Source organism: Phyllobates terribilis, unplaced genomic scaffold (assembly GCF_046119375.1).
Source record: "Phyllobates terribilis strain yellow unplaced genomic scaffold, ASM4611937v1 Scaffold_3__8_contigs__length_932513732, whole genome shotgun sequence".
NCBI lineage: Eukaryota > Metazoa > Chordata > Amphibia > Anura > Dendrobatidae > Phyllobates > Phyllobates terribilis.
In genome coordinates, this window is record NW_027362763.1 from 909,138,506 (window position 1) to 909,156,766 (window position 18,261).

Below are 18,261 nucleotides of genomic sequence, written 5' to 3' on the forward strand. Positions count from 1 at the left end.
TCTTTGTTCATGGAGTTGTTTTTTTTCTGCTATCTCCAGCAATAAATACAGCAGTATCAGATGATGACCATAGCAGTATTACACCTGCTTGACCATCGTTTTATTCAGACAAAAATCCTATGGAGCCTTGGTCTTAGTGTAGTAACCTCATGTGGTGTATGGTAGACGGGGTGTTATGGCCAAGCTTTCTGTCACAATGATCCTCTCCCCCTCTCTCCAATTACACACACAAAGTCCCCCAATAAAAGTATAAAAAAAAGTGTAACAGTGGGAAGTAGTTTGTCACGACGCCAGGTGCACATCGGACAGTTGGAGATGGGCCTCTGCACACAGGGCTGATAACGAATCCCCAAGTCTGCGCACATCAGAGAGTGTAATGTGACGAATGATGATTTGCACAATAACTATCTCTTTAAGTAGAGTATAATGGTGGTGGTTGTTATTTGTGCAGCCAATCCCTAATCATGAAGAGGCAGGTTAACTTTGAAAGAACAGTCTCTTTACTAAAGATAATGGGTTAAATTACTATATACAAATAGTAGGTAATTGGTGGTCAAACTAAATCCCCCGTCTCACATAGCGAGATCGCTAGCGAGATCGCTGCTGTGTCACGGTTTTGGTGACGCAACAGCGACCTCACCAGTGAGGTCGCTATGTGTGACACTTTGCAGCGATCAGGCCCCTGCTGTGAGGTCGCTGATCGCTGCAAAGTGTCCTGGACCATTTTTTTGTCGTTGCCCTCCTGCTGGTCAGCACACATCGCTTTGTGTGACAAGCAGGAGCAGCGATCAGGCTGGTAACCATGATAAACATCGGGTTACTAGGGGCACACGCGCACTTAGTAACCCGTTGTTTATCATGGTTATGAGCCTGCTAAAGTGAGCGGTAACCTCCCGCTCACTGTAGCAGAGTGGTAACCATGATAAACAACGGGTTACTAGGTGTGCGTGTGCCCCTAGTAACCCGATGTTTATCATGGTTACCAGCCTGCTCCTGCTTCAGCAGGCTGGTAACCAGGAGCAGGACATCGTGGAAAGATTCTTTCCACGATGTCGCTGCTCCCCTGATCGTTGGTGAGCCTGCCTGTTTGACAGCTCACCAGTGACCACATAGCAACGCAGCAACGATCCCTGACAGGTCGTATCGCTGTCGGGATCGTTGCAGCGTCGCTAAGTGTGACGGGGCCTTTACACTCACTGTTAAAGGTTGACCCATGCATGCAGAGAGGCAGATCTCTGTAGGATACTTGTCTTATCAATTCAATTCATTTATTCACAGGCTTTACCCTTTGGTAATCCTCACTCAATGTTCCTTAATTAGGGATGAGCTGTGCTTCTCCTCTGAGGCGTTTTTTTCCTCTTGGAGGTGCAATAGGCATCCTTCTAAATTGAAGGGCTGTCAGCTTGCCTCCTTTTTCATCAGTACCTTTAGACCCAGCAGTCAGCGGGTTATCAACATCTCTTTGTTGACAGTGGGGGAAGGCAGACTGCTTCTCTTCTGTGAGTCTTTTCAGCTGCACTCATTGGCTGACTGCAGGAGAGCTTGTTCCAGCTCTTTCCATAAACTTCTGCATAACAAGCAGAGCTGAGTCATGTAAACAGGCCTCTGAGAGGGAAGGTTAACCCTTTGAGTGCTGCCTGTCAGCAAGCCTCACAATATGTTACAGCATACCGCTTACACAGAAATGACAGTATTTGCATGGAACACACTATACATCCGGTATCTCATGGACGTGGCCACTTTGTTGTGGTCCCAGTGGTCTTACCCCTAGCATATGGGTAGGCGAAAGCTTTAAAACTTGGTACAAACCCTATAATTGTACCTTTCCTTTAGCAAACTGGAATCTACTCTCATTTCTTCATTATAATTAGAATAAAGCAAATTTTACAAAGCTCAGGACTTCTTAGGATTTTAAACAACTATTGATTCACATGGATGCATGGATTTACACCAATCTTTGCCATTTTTCTGTTTTAATAAGACACATCATATCCTATATCCATCAATTTTAATTTTGGCCCCAAATAATATGCAAATTGCCTCTTCAGAGAGGAAGAGGACTTGAACTCTATAGCGCCACCTTTTAGAAGCAGCAATCCTGACTTGTAGGATTTTTGCATCCAACAGGTGGAGCTATAAAGTTCAAGTCCTCTTCCTATCTGAAGAGGCAATCTGCATATTAAATTTCCCAGAGGAGCATTGCACAGTAAATAAGCCTCCTCACAATGGAATACCAAAGCCTTTATGTCACTCTCCACAAGGAGAAACGTCACCCCTTAGACCTCAGCCACAAATATGAATGTTTTTTTGGAAAGTAAAGGCCCCGTCACACAACGAGATCGCTAGCGAGATCGTTAGTGCGTCTCGGTTTTGGGATCGCTGGGGAGCTGTCAAACATGCAGAACTTCCCAACGATTTCGGCCGCCCCAGCGATCTAACTAACGATCTCGGTGGTCGTTGGTAGTGTTGAGCCACCCCCGTAGTGTTCGGGTTCGGTTCGGTTCGTCGAACACCGGGATGTTCGAGGAACTGTTCGTCGAACTGTTCGTCGAACACCGTCGAACACCGTTAAAACCAATGGCAGGCAAACAAAAACACATAGAAACACATAGAAAACACCTTCAAAGGTGTCCAAAAGCTAACAAACTGCTCAGAAGACGCTTTCTTTAAAAAAGCCGGCCGGCAATTCAGCAGCGGCATACACCGGTACCCGACAATTTAGACAAGAAGGAATAGAGCCTCACACATAGATTAGATAGATAGAAACATGTCAGTCACATATATATGAAGTACAGTGACAGTGTTGCTTACTGTACTTGTCATTTAGTGTAAAGGATTTATTAAAAAATATAATAGTGTTTTCATGCGCTGTCTCTTTAAAAAAGCCAGCCGGCAATTCAGCATCTGTACCCGACAATTTATAACAGACAGAATAGAGCTTCACACATAGATTAGATAGATAGAAACATGTCAGTCACATATATATGAAGTACAGTGACAGTGTTGCTTACTGTACTTGTCATTTAGTGTAAAGGATTTATTAAAAAAAATAATAGTGTTTTCATGCACCGTCTCTTTAAAAAAGCCGGCCGGCAATTCAGCATCTGTACCCGACAATTTATAACAGACAGAATAGAGCTTCACACATAGATTAGATAGATAGAAACATGTCAGTCACATATATATGAAGTACAGTGACAGTGTTGCTTACTGTACTTGTCATTTAGTGTAAAGGATTTATTAAAAAAAATAATAGTGTTTTCATGCACCGTCTCTTTAAGAAAGCCGGCCGGCAATTCAGCATCTGTACCCGACAATTTATAACAGACAGAATAGAGCTTCACACATAGATTAGATAGATAGAAACATGTCAGTCACATATATATGAAGTACAGTGATAGTGTTGGTTACTGTACTTGTCATTTAGTATTAAAATAGAGGATTTATTATTAAAAAAATTGGCGTGGGGTTCCCCTTAATTTTAGTCTCTAGCGGAGGTTAAGCAGACAGCTGGGGCAGATGTTTGAAGCCTGGGAAGGGGGTAATACCCACGGAGCTTCCCAGGCTACTAATATCAGCCCCCAGCTGAATACATAGCCTTTACTAGCTATTAAAATGGGGGACCCCCCCAAAAAAATGACGTGGGGTCCCCCCTAATTTAATAGCTAGCAAAGGCTAGGCAGACAGCTGGGGGCTGATATTAATAGCCCAGGAAGGGAGCCATGAATATTGGCCCCCTCCCAGGCTAGAAACACCAGCCGTCAGCCGCCCCAGAAATGGCGCATTCATAGGATGCGCCAATTCTGGCACTTAGCCTCGCTCTTCCACGCTGCCCTGTAGCGGTGGCAGGGGGTAATAGGGCTGGGGTTGATGTCAGCTTATAATGCCAGCTGACATCAAGCCCAGGTTAGTAATGGAGAGGCGTCTATAAGACACCCCCATTACTAACCCCATAGTCAAAGTTAAAAGAAAACACAACACCCAGAATAAAGTCCTTTAATTGAAATAAACACACAATTCTTTATTGTTCTAAATTAAACTATACTTACCATCACGCCCATTCCAGCTAAAGCCAACGATCTCCTGCAATAAAAGAAAAATAATAAACCAACCTCATCCTTACCTTTCCATGGTTCCCACGACAGCTTCAGCTCTGCTACATCGAGATGACAGGCTGGACCGCAGCAGAATGCTGCCATCCAGCCTGTCATGCCGCAGACACTGAGAAGAGCAGGCATGCTTGCGCTCCTCAGTGTCTCGCTGTGACGGCATCCAGATGAGCCGAGGTCATGTCCAATGAACTCGGCTCACCTCATGCACGTCACTGACAGCGTGGGAAAATTCTCACGCTGAAGTGCTGAGTGCAGGAGAATTCTCCCACGCTGTCAGTGACGTGCATGAGGTGAGCTCATGTCCAATGAACTCAGCTCACCTCATGCACCTCACTGACAGCGTGGGAAAATTCTCCTGCACTCAGCGCTTCAGCGTGAGAATTCTCCCACGCTGTTAGTGACGTGCATGAGGTGAGCCGAGTTCATTGGACATGACCTCGGCTCATCTTTATGCCGTCACAGAGAGACAATGTGGAGCGCAAGCAAGCCTGCTCTTCTCAGTGTCTGCGGGATGACAGGCTGGATGGCGGCGTTCTGCTGCGGTCCAGCCTGTCATCTCGATGTAGCAGAGCTGAAGCTGTCGTGGGAACCATGGAAAGGTAAGGATGAGGTTGCTTTATTATTTTATTTTTATTACAGGAGATCGTTGGCTTCAGCTGGAATGGGCGTGACGGTAAGTATGGTTTAATTTAGAACAATAAAGAATTGTGTCTTTATTTCAATTAAAGGACTTTATTCTGGGTGTTTGTGTTTTTTTTAACTTTGACTATGGGGTTAGTAATGGGGGTGTCTTATAGACGCCTCTCCATTACTAACCTGGGCTTGATGTCAGCTGGCATTATAAGCTGACATCAACCCCAGCCCTATTACCCCCTGCCACCGCACCAGGGCAGCGTGGAAGAGCGAGGCTAAGTGCCAGAATTGGCGCATCCTATGAATGCGCCATTTCTGGGGCGGCTGACGGCTGGTGTTTCTAGCCTGGGAGGGGGCCAATATTCATGGCTCCCTTCCTGGGCTATTAATATCAGCCCCCAGCTGTCTGCCTAGCCTTTGCTAGCTATTAAATTAGGGGGGACCCCACGTCATTTTTTTGGGGGGGTCCCCCATTTTAATAGCTAGTAAAGGCTATGTATTCAGCTGGGGGCTGATATTAGTAGCCTGGGAAGCTCCGTGGGTATTACCCCCTTCCCAGGCTTCAAACATCTGCCCCAGCTGTCTGCTTAACCTCCGCTAGAGACTAAAATTAAGGGGAACCCCACGCCAATTTTTTTAATAATAAATCCTCTATTTTAATACTAAATGACAAGTACAGTAACCAACACTATCACTGTACTTCATATATATGTGACTGACATGTTTCTATCTATCTAATCTATGTGTGAAGCTCTATTCTGTCTGTTATAAATTGTCGGGTACAGATGCTGAATTGCCGGCCGGCTTTCTTAAAGAGACGGTGCATGAAAACACTATTATTTTTTTTAATAAATCCTTTACACTAAATGACAAGTACAGTAAGCAACACTGTCACTGTACTTCATATATATGTGACTGACATGTTTCTATCTATCTAATCTATGTGTGATTCTCTATTCCTTCTATTCTAAATTGTTGGGTACAAATGCTGAATTGCCGGCCGGCTTTTTTAAAGAGACGGTGCATGAAAACACTATTATTTTTTTTGATAAATCCTTTACACTAAATGACAAGTACAGTAATCAACACTGTCACTGTACTTCATATATATGTGACTGACATGTTTCTATCTATCTAATCTATGTGTGATTCTCTATTCCTTCTATCCTAAATTGTCGGGTACCGCTGCTGAATTGCCGGCCGGCTTTTTTAAAAAGACGGTGCATGAAAACACTATTATTTTTTTTGATAAATCCTTTACGCTAAATGACAAGTACAGTAAGCAGCACTTTCACTGTACTTCGTATATATGTGGCTGACATGTTTATATCTATCTAATCTATGTGTGAAGCTCTATTCTTTCGGTTCTAAATTGTCGGGTACCGGTGTATGCCGCTGCTGAATTGCCGGCTTTTCGTGTTTCACTGTGAGCACAGTTCCCATCGATTTGGGCAATCACTGTAATGCCACAACCACCATGGCTGTGGCATTACAGTGAGTGGCAGACAATCCCTGCATGATTGGTGCTCTAAATAGCACCAGACATGCAGGACACGCTTTTGGTGCACGAACAGTTATCGAACATAACCTCGAACAGCCGAATTTTTTGCAAATCGTTCGGGTTCGTCGAACAACTCGAACACCGCCCAAAACAGCTCGAATTTGAGATTGGCGAACAGTTCTAGTCGAACACCGCTCATCTCTAGTCGTTGGGACGCTTTCACACAGCAGCTATTTCAACGATCCACACCTTGATAGGGACTGTACTGTGTCACAAAGGCGTGCATAAAATCACTTTTCCGCGCCCCCTCATCTCCGATTGGTGGACATTACTGCGTTCTGATAGGGCGGCCTTGGTTTAACATCGCTACTGCGTCTCCGGTCAGATGGGATCGCTACTGCGTCTCCGGTCAGACCGGAACACTGGTGTGTGCATTGTTCCTGTACAGATGTATGGATGTCCATATATTTATATGAATATATATATGTATAAAGATGTAAATGGCCATTTATGTGTATGCATATCTGTATGTTTGAGAGTATGTATGTGTATATATAGTTATCTGTATACGTATGTGTATATGAGTGTGTGTGTATATATTTATGTACTTAAAAATATGTATGAGTGCATGGATGAATCTGTTTACTTACGAGTACACGAATGTATATGCGTGTATGTATGTGTGTATGTATGTATCTGTATACGCATGTGTATACATATGTATATATATATATGGACTGCTTACTGCGGTGACTACTGCTACTACTGAAAGAATGAGAAACAAAGCTTTTGCATAGTAGAACACACAGTTTATTAGACACATCAGTACAGAAATGTCAGTAGTGTAGAAACATGAGTAGTTGCCCACTATAGGTTCTGATGCTGCCAAGGAACAGCACCAGGACCGTTAAAATACTGTCAGTAGTTGTCGCGGCAGGTCTTCGCATCATGGGTGTTTTTGCCATGTCCCACTGGTTGAAGGCCTGCTATTGCAGGATCGTTTGCACGCCATTCACCGAGCTCCACTTCCCCATTGGCTAGGTCCACAGAGTCCATGAAGCCAGGCGGACAGTACGTAATTGCATCACGACGAAGAAAGTTGTGAAGCGTGCAACAGGCCAAAACAACAGAGTCTATTGATTTAAGCTTCATGTTAATTGGCGTGTGAAAAACTCTGAAGCGGTTGGCCAGGACAGCATGTCAGAAAACGTGCTGTGTGGGTGTGTGTGCACGAGACCCCTAAAATATCTGCCCATGCAAAAGCATATATATTCAGATAGAAGCCAAGCCCTCCCTCCCTGAAGAGCAATGATAGCAGATAATTGGTAGATGTCCTATAAATGAATTAAAAATGGAAACTCATTTGAGACCCCAAACAATACCTACCTCACTAAAGATGTCTGATTTCTTCAAAGTGGAGTCACAGCCGGAGAACGCTAGTGGGATCCAAAAAACATGGACGCAGTAGCGACCACCAATCGGGGACGAGGGGCGCGGAAAAGTTCAATTTATGCATGCCTACGTGTCTCAGTTCTGAATTGCTAATGAGGTCATTGATAAGGTGTCAAATACAGCGATGCACATTGCCCAGCGGAAGCGCAATGACCCAGGAATGGTCCAGGAAGCTTTGTAACGATCAGCGATCTCACAGCAGGGGCCTGATCGTTGCTACCTGTCAGACATAACGAGATCACTAGCAAGATTGCTATTGCATCACGAAAACCGTGACGCATCAACGATCTCGCTAGCGATCTCTTTATGTGTGACGGGGCCTTAAGAGAAGCTTTACTTAGAAAAAAGACTGATAACACCAATTATCACCCAGGCCTGTTACCTGTATCTATGACTTCTAGTCTTTTCTGCCACCTTGGGGGCTGTATGCCCAGGCTCCTTCCTGTATCTCGTTCCAGTGTCAGTTCGTGTCTGAACTGTGTCCTAGCCTGTTACCTGTTTCTCTCTATGTCCGATCCTTCCCTTTTCCTGCAGTTTATGAACCACCTGCGGCTCTGCTCCACTCTGCTCTGCTCCGCTTGTCCTTTGCACCTGCGGCTCTGCTCCGCTCTGCTCAGTTTGTCCTCCGCACCTGCGGCTCTTCTCTGCCTGTCCTCCGCACCTGCAGCTGTGTTCCTGTATCCCAGTCTGTACTGGTCCCTATCCAGCCTGTTTTCCTTGTCCTTGGTGGGATTGCAAAAGAAATGTGGGAAGAGCTGCAGAAAGTGCATGAAAGGATAAATCTCAGCAATAAGTGTAACTTCCCTGAGGTGTGCTGGCATGGCTTACCATCTCCCACGATGCAAGACCGCCAACTTACCTATCAGTCCAGGCTGTGCACTATTCTCCTTTACTTGCTGTGTGCATGTCTCCTGTCTGCTGGCTTAGGGTGGCAGTGCTGGTACTTCCTGATTCTTAAAGTTACAGTGTGCGCAGTCCTAATGCGTCCCCAGCTTATTGCTGTGAGTCACTGGATACTTAAACCTCCCCCACCCAGTGGGAAATGCCTGAGCAATGCTTTCTTTCAGTGTGTTCTGTGCAACTGAGTTGCCAGGTCCTATCCTGTATCTTGTCTATTTCCGCCACCCTGGGGGCTGAGTACTCAGGCCCGTTACCTGTATCTGTGACTTCTAGTCTGTTTCTGTCACCCTGGGGGCTGAGTACCCAGGCCCGTTACCTGTATCTGTGACTTCTAGTCTTTTCCGCCACCCTGGGGGCTGTATGCCCAGGCTCCTTCCTGTATCTCGTTCCTGTGTCAGTTCGTGTCTGAACTGTGTCCTAGCCTGTTACCTGTTTCTCTCTATGTCCGATCCTTCCCTTTTCCTGCAGTTTATGAACCAGTACCTAACTCCTACTTGTTGTCTCTGTACTTCTGTTTTTGAGTTTTGTGTCCACTTGCTACTTCATTGCAAGTAACTTGTGTGTATCTGGTTCTGCTTGTCCCATTTCCCTGCCCCCGTATCTACCTCCTGTGTTCTAGCTATCTTCCTCTGTTTCCCAGTCTGTTCCATGTGAACAGAGCCCTGTCCTGTCCTCGGCACCTGCTGCTCTGCTCCGCTCTGCTCTGCTTGTCCTCCACACCTGTGGCTCTGCTCCGCTTGTCCTCCGCACCTGTGGCTCTGCTCCGCTCTGCTCTGCTTGTCTTCCGCACCTGCTGCTCTGCTCCGCTCTGCTCCGCTTGTCCTCCGCACCTGCGGCTCTGCTCCACTCTGCTCTGCTCCACTTGTCCTTCGCACCTGCGGCTCTGCTCCGCTCTGCTCCGTTTGTCCTCTGCACCTGCGGCTCTGCTCTGCCTGTCCTCCGCACCTGCAGCTGTGTTCCTGTATCCCAGTCTGTACTGGTCCCTATTCAGCCTGTTTTCCTACCTGCCAGTACCAGCCTGTCTGTATACCAGCCATGCCTGCCAGTCTGCATACCAGCCGTGCCTGCCAGTACCCGCCAGTCTGCATACCAACTGTGCCTGCCAGTACCCGTCAGTCTGCATACCAGCCTTGCCTGCCTGTACCCGGCAGTCTGCATACCAGCCATGCCTGCCAGTACCCGCCTGTCTGCATACCAGCCGTGCCTGCCAGTACCCACCTGTCTGCATACCAGCCATGCCTGCCAGTACCCATCTGTCTGCATACCAGCCAAACCTGCCCGTTCCTGCATTGGAGTAGCACCTGGGCCACCTCCCATGTCCCTCCTCGGACCCCGGAGTCGATTAAGCCACCTTGTGTTCGTGGTCGGATCTGGTGAGACCCCTAGTCACACCCCTCCAGGCACTCCTTGGTTCGTGGCCCAGTGGGACCACTAACCACGCTCACGCCAAACAGTCCGGGCGTGAGCGTAACAGTAAGCTCTCTTTAATGAGAAAGCTGTATCAATCTAAGCTAAATAAGGGACAAGAATATGCAGGATTACATAAGAAATACCCTAGAAATTGTGGAGCGCCTGCAGGGCATTGGAAGATCTAAAGGATTTCCATGTTGCTGCACTACTACTAAGTGGTCTACCAGAAAGCTATGACACACTGCACTAGATGCGTGCCCAGATTATGAGTTTAAATTGGAGTATGTCAGAGGAAAGCTTGTAGATGAGTATAAGTGAAAGACAAAAAGTGTAAACAGCAGTGGGGTATCCAAAGCAGAATCCACTTTAAAAACTCAAGACCTATCCAAACATAAAACTCATTTGAAGAAAATATGTGATTGTTTTGTCTGAAAGAAATCAGGGCACCTAAAGTCTGACTGCAGAATCTGGAAAGCTAGAATAAATCAGCTGAAAAAGCAAAACAATCATCATAAGGTTAATATACTGAAGAATATGATCCTTCATGTACTGAAGCTGCGTTTGCTGTTAATGTAAGTACATCATAGCATGCATGGTGTATAGACTCTGGGGCAACTAGTCATATGACTCATGACAGAAGCTTCTTCTCTAATCTAGACCAAAGTAAGTCAGAGAAAGTGATCTTGGCTAATGGTCAGTATATGAATTCAGAGGGAATAGGAGATTGTTACATTAATTGTCAAGTCTATCCAACACAAAGCAGAAAAATCCCATTAAAGGATATGCTCTATGTCCCTAGTCTTGAAAGCAATTTGTTATCTGTGAATAAACTCACAAGACAAGGAAATTAAGTTACATTTAAAGATGACAGCTGTATCATCTGAAATGAAGGTCACACACTAGCAGAAGGAAAAATCAAAGATGAGTTGTACCAGCTAAAATGCAAGGAAAGTGTATACACTGCTAAACACGAACAGCACAAGAATTGTATCCATGTATGGTATAAGTGTCTTGCACATAGAGACCCAGAAGCAATAAAAAAGTTAGTTAAAAAATAACTTGATGATGGTATTACAGTCGATCTGTGTAATCAGACAATGAAATGTACTAGCTGTCTTAAAGGGAAAATGTCAAGAAAATCCTTTCCTAACAATAGTACTAAAAGATCAGAACAGCTTCTGGAGTTAATATACACAGATGTTTGTGGTCCAGTGAGTACTCAAACTCCTGAACAAAAGAGATATTTTCGCACATTTAGCAATGATTATTCAAAATATACAGTAGTCTATCTGCTTCACAGCAAAGATGAAGAGAAACTTGAAATATATCTCGCTGAAGTATATAACAAATTTGGGAGAATGCTAAAACTTCTGGGTACAGGTAATGAAACTGACTATACAAGTAATCAGACACAAAATGTTTAAGGAAAAATGGAATCGTGCTTCAGACCACTGTACCATACAACCCTAAACAAAATGATGTACTGTAAAGAGGGAACCAGACACTTTGAGAAAGTGGAAGAAGTATGCTATTTGACACAGATTTGCCAACAATATATTGGGGCGAAGCAATCATGACAGCTTGCTATCTTCAAAACAGACCACCAGGTAAAGCTACTGAGAAAACTCCATTTGAGCAATGGAATAGCAAGAAGTCTGAACAACAACACATAAGAATATTCCAAAGTAAAGTATTTGTACATATTCCCAAAGAAAAGCATACCAAGTGGGAATCTCATGCAAAAAAAGGTATCCTGGTGGACTATAGTGAAACCCAGAAAGGATATAGAATCCATCACCTAGAAACGGACAGCGTCACAATAAGCAGAGATGTAATGACTAATGAGTACTTTCGTGTCCCTCAAGTTTCATGACATCATACCAGTAGTCCAGCTGAAGCAACAACAATCTCAGTCACAATTTCAAAATAACAAGAAAAAGGATGTAGATGATTGGCTAGGTTCTTCAACCACTGAAGAAGCCACAGAAAAATCAGGTGAACCTGAAGTCTGGAGATCGTTGAGATCAAACAGTGGTATACAATCCAAGCGTCTATCCTACTTTGTCAAAACACTACCTGAGTCAGAGCCACATTAATGAAATGAGATGCAACAACAACCTGTCCGTGAAAAACTGAAGTGGATTAATGCTGCTAATGAGGAAATGAAGTCCCTTCATCGACTTCAAACTTGGAAACTCACCAAACTACCACAAGGCAAAAAGGCAATCAAATGTAAATGTTTTTTAAGACCAAGTATGACTCTGATGGCAAGGTTCACAGATTTAAAGCAAGATTAATCACAAAAGGATATTCTCAGAAATATGGTGAAGATTATGATGCCACATTTTCTCCAGTTGCTAAGCAGACCACATTCAGGACTGTAAAGGTTATAGCTGCTGTTCAGACATTTGTCAGACATTTGGACATCAAAGCTGCCTTTGTAATTGGTGACATTAAAGAGGACTTGTATATGACTCAACCTGAGGCTTATATCAAAGAGGGTGAAGAGAATCTCATTTGCAAGCGATAAAAATCTCTCTATGGTCTTAAGCAATTGGCAAGAGTATTGAACACCAAAATGAACAAAGTCTTATTGGAAAAATGATTTAAAAGAGGTCAAGCAGATCCGTGTTTATATATAAAATGTACATTCGGAAAGTGGATCTTTATTCTCTTATATGTGGACAATGTGATTATGGTTCATCAAGAGGAAACAGAAATTGCAAAGATGACTACAATTTGTAATCAGCATTTTGAAACTAAAGTAATGTGGAAATGTGAAACAACGGATACTGGAAGCCTGTGCTAGCATTTCTTCTGTGGTGTTGCTATCAGTGTGTCAAGAGTGGGAGAAGAGGGTTGCATTGACAATCCAACACAATGGGCAGCACTTTGAACACATTTTATAAGTGGTCATAAACTTGTAAAAAACTCATGAAAGAATAAAGTTGCGTTAAAACCAAGCACACCATTGTTTTTCTTATGAAATTCTCAATAGGTTTGATGTATCACCTGACCCTCTTCCCATTGAAAAAAATAAAGTTGGATCCAAAATGGCCGACTTCAAAATGGCCGCCACGGCCACCACCCATCTGGAACATTTTTCCCCCTCCCATATACTAATGTGCTACAAACAGGAATTTGACATCACCAACCATTCCCATTTAATTTAGGTGTATCTATATAAATGGCCCTCCCTGTATATATATATATATATATACATATATATATATATATACATATATATATACATACACATATATATATATATGTATATATACACACTGCTCAAAAAGATAAAGGGAACACTCAAATAAGACATCCTAGATCTGAATGAATAAAATATTCTCATTGAATACTTTGTTCTGTACAAAGTTGAATGTGCTGAAAACAAAATCACACAAAAATCAACAATAGTAATCAAATTTATTAACCAATGGAGGCCTGGATTTGGAGTCACCCCCAAAATTAAAGTGGAAAAACACACTACAGGCTGATCCAACTTTGATGTAATGTTCTTAAAACAAGTCAAAATGAGGCTTAGTATTGTGTGTGGCCTCCACGTGCCTGTATGACCTCCCTACAATGCCTGGGCATGCTCCTGATAAGGATGCGAATGGTCTCCTGTGGGATCTCCTCCCAGACCTGGACTAAAGCATCCGCCAACTCCTGGACAGTCTGTGGTGCAACGTGACATTGGTGGATGGAGTGAGACATGATGTTCCAGATGTGCTCAATCGGATTCAGGTCTGGGGAACGGGCAGGCCAGTCCATAGCTTCAATGCCTTCATCTTGCAGGAACTGCTGACACACTCCAGCCACATGAGGTCTGGCATTGTCCTGCATTAGGAGGAACCCAGGGCCAACCGCACCAGCATATGGTCTCACAAGGGGTCTGAGGATCTTATTTCGGTATCTAATGGTAGTCAGGCTACCTCTGGTGAGCACATGGAGGGCTGTGCGACCCTCCAAAGAAATGCCACCCCACACCATTACTGACCCACTGCCAAACTGGTCATGCTGAAGGATGTTGCAGGCAGCAGATCGCTCTCCACGGCGTCTCCTGACTCTGTCACGTCTGTCACATGTGCTCAGTGTGAACCTGCTTTCATCTGTGAAGAGCACAGAGCGCCAGTGGCAACTTTGCCAATCCTGGTGTTCTGTGGCAAATGCCAAGCATCCTGCATGGTGTTGGGCTGTGAGCACAACCCCCATCTGTGAACATCGGGCCCTCATACCACCCTCATGGAGTTGGTTTCTAACCGTTTGTGCAGACACATGCACATTTGTGGCCTGCTGGAGGTCATTTCGCAGGGCTCTGCCAGTGCTCCTCCTGTTCCTCCTTGCACAAAGGCGGAGGTAGGGGTCCTGCTGCTGGGTTGTTGCCCTCCTACAGCCCTCTCTACATCTCCTGGTGTACTGGCCTGTCTCCTGGTAGCGCCTTCAGCCTCTGGACACAACGCTGACAGACACAGCAAACCTTCTTGCCACAGCTCGCATTGATGTGCCATCCTGGATGAGCTGCACTACCTGAGCAACTTCTGTGGGTTGTAGAGTCTGTCTCATGCTACCACGAATGTGAAAGCACAACCAAAATTCAAAAGTGACCAAAACATCAGCCAGAAAGCATTGGTACTGAGATGTGGTCTGTGGTCCCCACCAGCAGAAACACTCCTTTATTGAGTGTGTCTTGATAATTGCCAATAATTTCCATCTATTGTCTATTCCATTTGCACAACAGCATGTGAAATTGATTGTCAATCAGTGTTGCTTCCTAAGTGGACAGATTGATTTCACAGAAATTTGATTTACTTGGAGTTATATTCTGTTGTTTTTAAGTGTTCCCTTTATTTTTTTGAGCAGTGTATATGACGCGCCCCTGGGCCTGCTGCTTCGCGCGGCATCACGCGCACGGGGGAGCTTACCCGGATCCGGATCAGATGGGGGTAGTAGTCTCGTGGCGGTGACCCGGTCCGTGCCCAGGGAGTCAAACTGAGTGGCTGAGTAGTAGCAGTAGATGTTGGACGACTACGCCACCCGTTGAATGCGGCGATGAAGCCGCCGCTGCAGGACAGTCCGCTGAGGCCGGTGTTATAGTTGTGCAGCGTAGATGGTATAACCCCCAACGGGAGGGGTACGGCCTCAGGGCAGATAGTGTAGAGATGATGGTGGTAGTGATGGTGCGGTAAGGAGGCACAGAGACGTGGGATGCAGTTTCAGGGTTTTTACTCACAGGTGTTGCTCCGGTCACTCCGGCCTTGAGTGACCACCCGAGTCGTGCTGCGTCCACCAGGTGCGGGACTCGGCCAACCCCCAGGCAAGTCCAGAGCGTGGTCCTGAGCTCCCTTCTCGTCCTTCCTACAGGCCGTCCTCACCAGGGACCCACCTATGTCCAGCTTCCTCGGGCCTTATGGGGCAAAACCTCTCTCCGGTTTTCCTGACCCTATGTGGCGTGCCTTCCCGGTGGATATGGCGAGGGGTCGCGCCAAAACTTGTCCACGACCTCCGGTTCCTGGCTAAGGATGGTTTGCCTCCACCAGCTTGGGATCCGGTACCCTTTACTGCCAACCCTTCACCCTTTTTGGTCTCTTCTGGGATCTCAGGGTTCCCTCTTGTTCTGCGTCTCCGGGCCTTTCTTCCTCCTCCTCTCCACTACAGGCCTGGCCCTGGAGCTGGGCCCAGCCGGAGCCACAGCTCCCTGTCAGCCCTCCTGGCTGAGCTCCTCTCTGAACTCACTGACTGACTCTCTCACCCTGTCTCTAGATGGTGCCCACCTTATATACTCCCTCTATGTGTGAGCCCAGGTGACTAGCACCCAATGGGCTCCTACCTCTATGCCCAGAGCCCCTCCCCTATCTGCCCCTACACTACTGGGATGTTCCACCCCCCTCCCCACTCCAGCCAGGGACAGACACTGTCGTACCTGCACATTCATCTAGTGGGAGTACCATTGATCTGTCCCCCGGAAATGGGGTGTATGTAGTGCATGCAGCTACTGAGCTCAGTCCCACACTCTATCCTTACCCGGGAGTGGAATACCACACCTCTGGCTTGAGGTGTAATACCCCTGTAGCAGCCGAGTCCTCGGGGTGCTACATTCATACAGTATATACATACACATATTCACGTGTATACATATATACAATATAGTTCCTAACTATCAGCATGCCGGGAGTAAGTGGGGACCAAACCTTATTGTTGCACATGCCGGAGGTCACTGGAGCGGAAGTCACAGTGACTCCCTGGCGCCTGCGCACTACACTAGAGCTCAGAAGTGTAAAATGGGGCAGAGAGAAAAAAAACGCACCTTACGTTATAGGCGCATTGCGCATGTGTGGGATATGCAGACCTAGACTGCACGTCACAGGGCACTGTAAAAGGCAGGGGAGGGGGGAATGTTTAAATTAAGTAGGTAGGCGGGGATTTACGCCAAGCATAGGAAAACAGATTTTATAAAAAGATATTTCAAAGCAAGCAGACCTCTAATATGGGCCATACAGGTATGTATAGATTTGCATTTCTATCACCTGTATGCCCATATTAGAGGTTTGATAGGTCCCAGGAGGTGACAGATTCCCTTTAAAGGGGTTGTTCGATATAAAATGAAAAGTCTGCAGTCACTCTGTGTGACTGTAGACTATTGAATCCCCTCAGCACATACACTGTGCATTGTAATGATTCGCCAATTTCTGAGCTGGGAATGGTGGTGATGTATGCTATTTGCATACTTCTGGGCAGAAGCCATCTAGTGGTCACAGCCTCACTCCATACAAGTATACGGAGCGAGGGAGCGGCCATCTAGTGGGTGCAGCCTTCCAGTGGGCGCAGTCATCTAGTGGGCGCAGCATCGCTCAATACGCTTGTATGGAGTTAATGAAATTTCATAAGTTCAGACATTTTAATGAATCAATTTAATATTCTTGATTGTTATCAATTCTACCTACATGTCTGTTATATTTTTGTCCCTTTGAAATGTGACAGTCAAATACAGAAAAGGATATTTCTCTATAATAACACTTAGCAATGTATTCTTTTACGCTCTGATGATACAACTAGCTTTATAAAAGTAAATGTGTGGGCATTCCTCCAGAAATGTTTGGTGCATCCAAAAATCCAAGTGTGTTTCTTTAACTTATAGCCATGAAGCATTGGCTGCAGGTAGTTTGTCTAGTTTGCCATCTAGAAGCAATACTTCCCAATAAATGATTGCTTATAAATGGCTTTTAAATAAAAATGGTGGTGAGTAATGCTGGAAATTCAAAGATAAAAAGTCTTTAGACACATAGCTCATCCTAGTATTTACTGCCTTGGTTCCATTAGGGCACAAGATTATGCAAAGCTGGCACCAGCTTGGGGGGTCACAAACAGCCACATGTTGCTTCCAAGCCAATGATTGGAAAACATTTGATTACTAGGCTATAAACATATTTTTCTTTTTAGATCACACATTCTTTGCTGAATTTAACATTTACCACTTTTTCACAACATATAAAACTGATATGATATTGCAATTTCATAATGATGCTTGTTTTTAATTTCAGAACTGTCCCAACAAGCAGCAAGTCCTGACTGTCATCAAACAAATGCAACAATTCTTAAAGGGTCAAGAAACAAGATTTGCCGAAGGAATCCGTATTATGAAAAGCAGACTTAATCATTTGCAAAACACTGTCAACAAAGGCGGCCCAGAACCACAGCCAGGTTAGTGTTAAATAATAAAATATGGTGTTACTATATTTGCTATCGCTTTAATATTATATGTATACAAAATTCCTTAAATAAAGATTTGAGAAAAAAATAAAATAAAATATGGTGGATAAAATGTATTGGATTATAGTATACTTTAGCACAATATACTTGGTTATGACTGCAACAAAAAGGGGTGCAACCTTAGCAATCACATATGTCCTGGTGCTTCAGAGGGGGCAAAAACCCCTCGACCATCTAAGAAGACACCAGTATTTGAGAGGACCTGTCATGACCGATAACGCTGTTAGCCAGCAGATATTAGGATTAATCTGCAGGTTAATAGTTTTATGTAGGTGCCTGGCCTCAGTATTGAATGTGTGGGACCCAGGAGGATATTAACTACCGGCTTCCAGTCAAACAGGTGTGCCCAGAGCAATTACAGTCACCGCTCACACCATTGAGAGCACTGGCTGTAAGCACGCCCCTGCACTGACCAACAGCTGGCTCAGCAGTGCACCAGTGCAGAGCCGACAGTCTGTGTTGGGGCATGCTTACAGCTTCCAC

At 45.0% G+C, this 18,261-nt stretch overlaps 1 protein-coding gene across 1 annotated transcript in view; it reads left to right on the forward strand.

Moving 5' to 3' along the window:
* FBLN7 (fibulin 7) overlaps positions 1-18,261 on the forward strand; it is a 250,444-nt gene that overhangs the window by 121,248 nt on the left and 110,935 nt on the right. Inside the window, exon 2 of the mRNA XM_073672785.1 lies at positions 17,550-17,709. Within this exon, the coding sequence (XP_073528886.1) occupies positions 17,550-17,709 (160 nt within the window). The remainder of the gene's footprint in view (positions 1-17,549; positions 17,710-18,261) is intronic.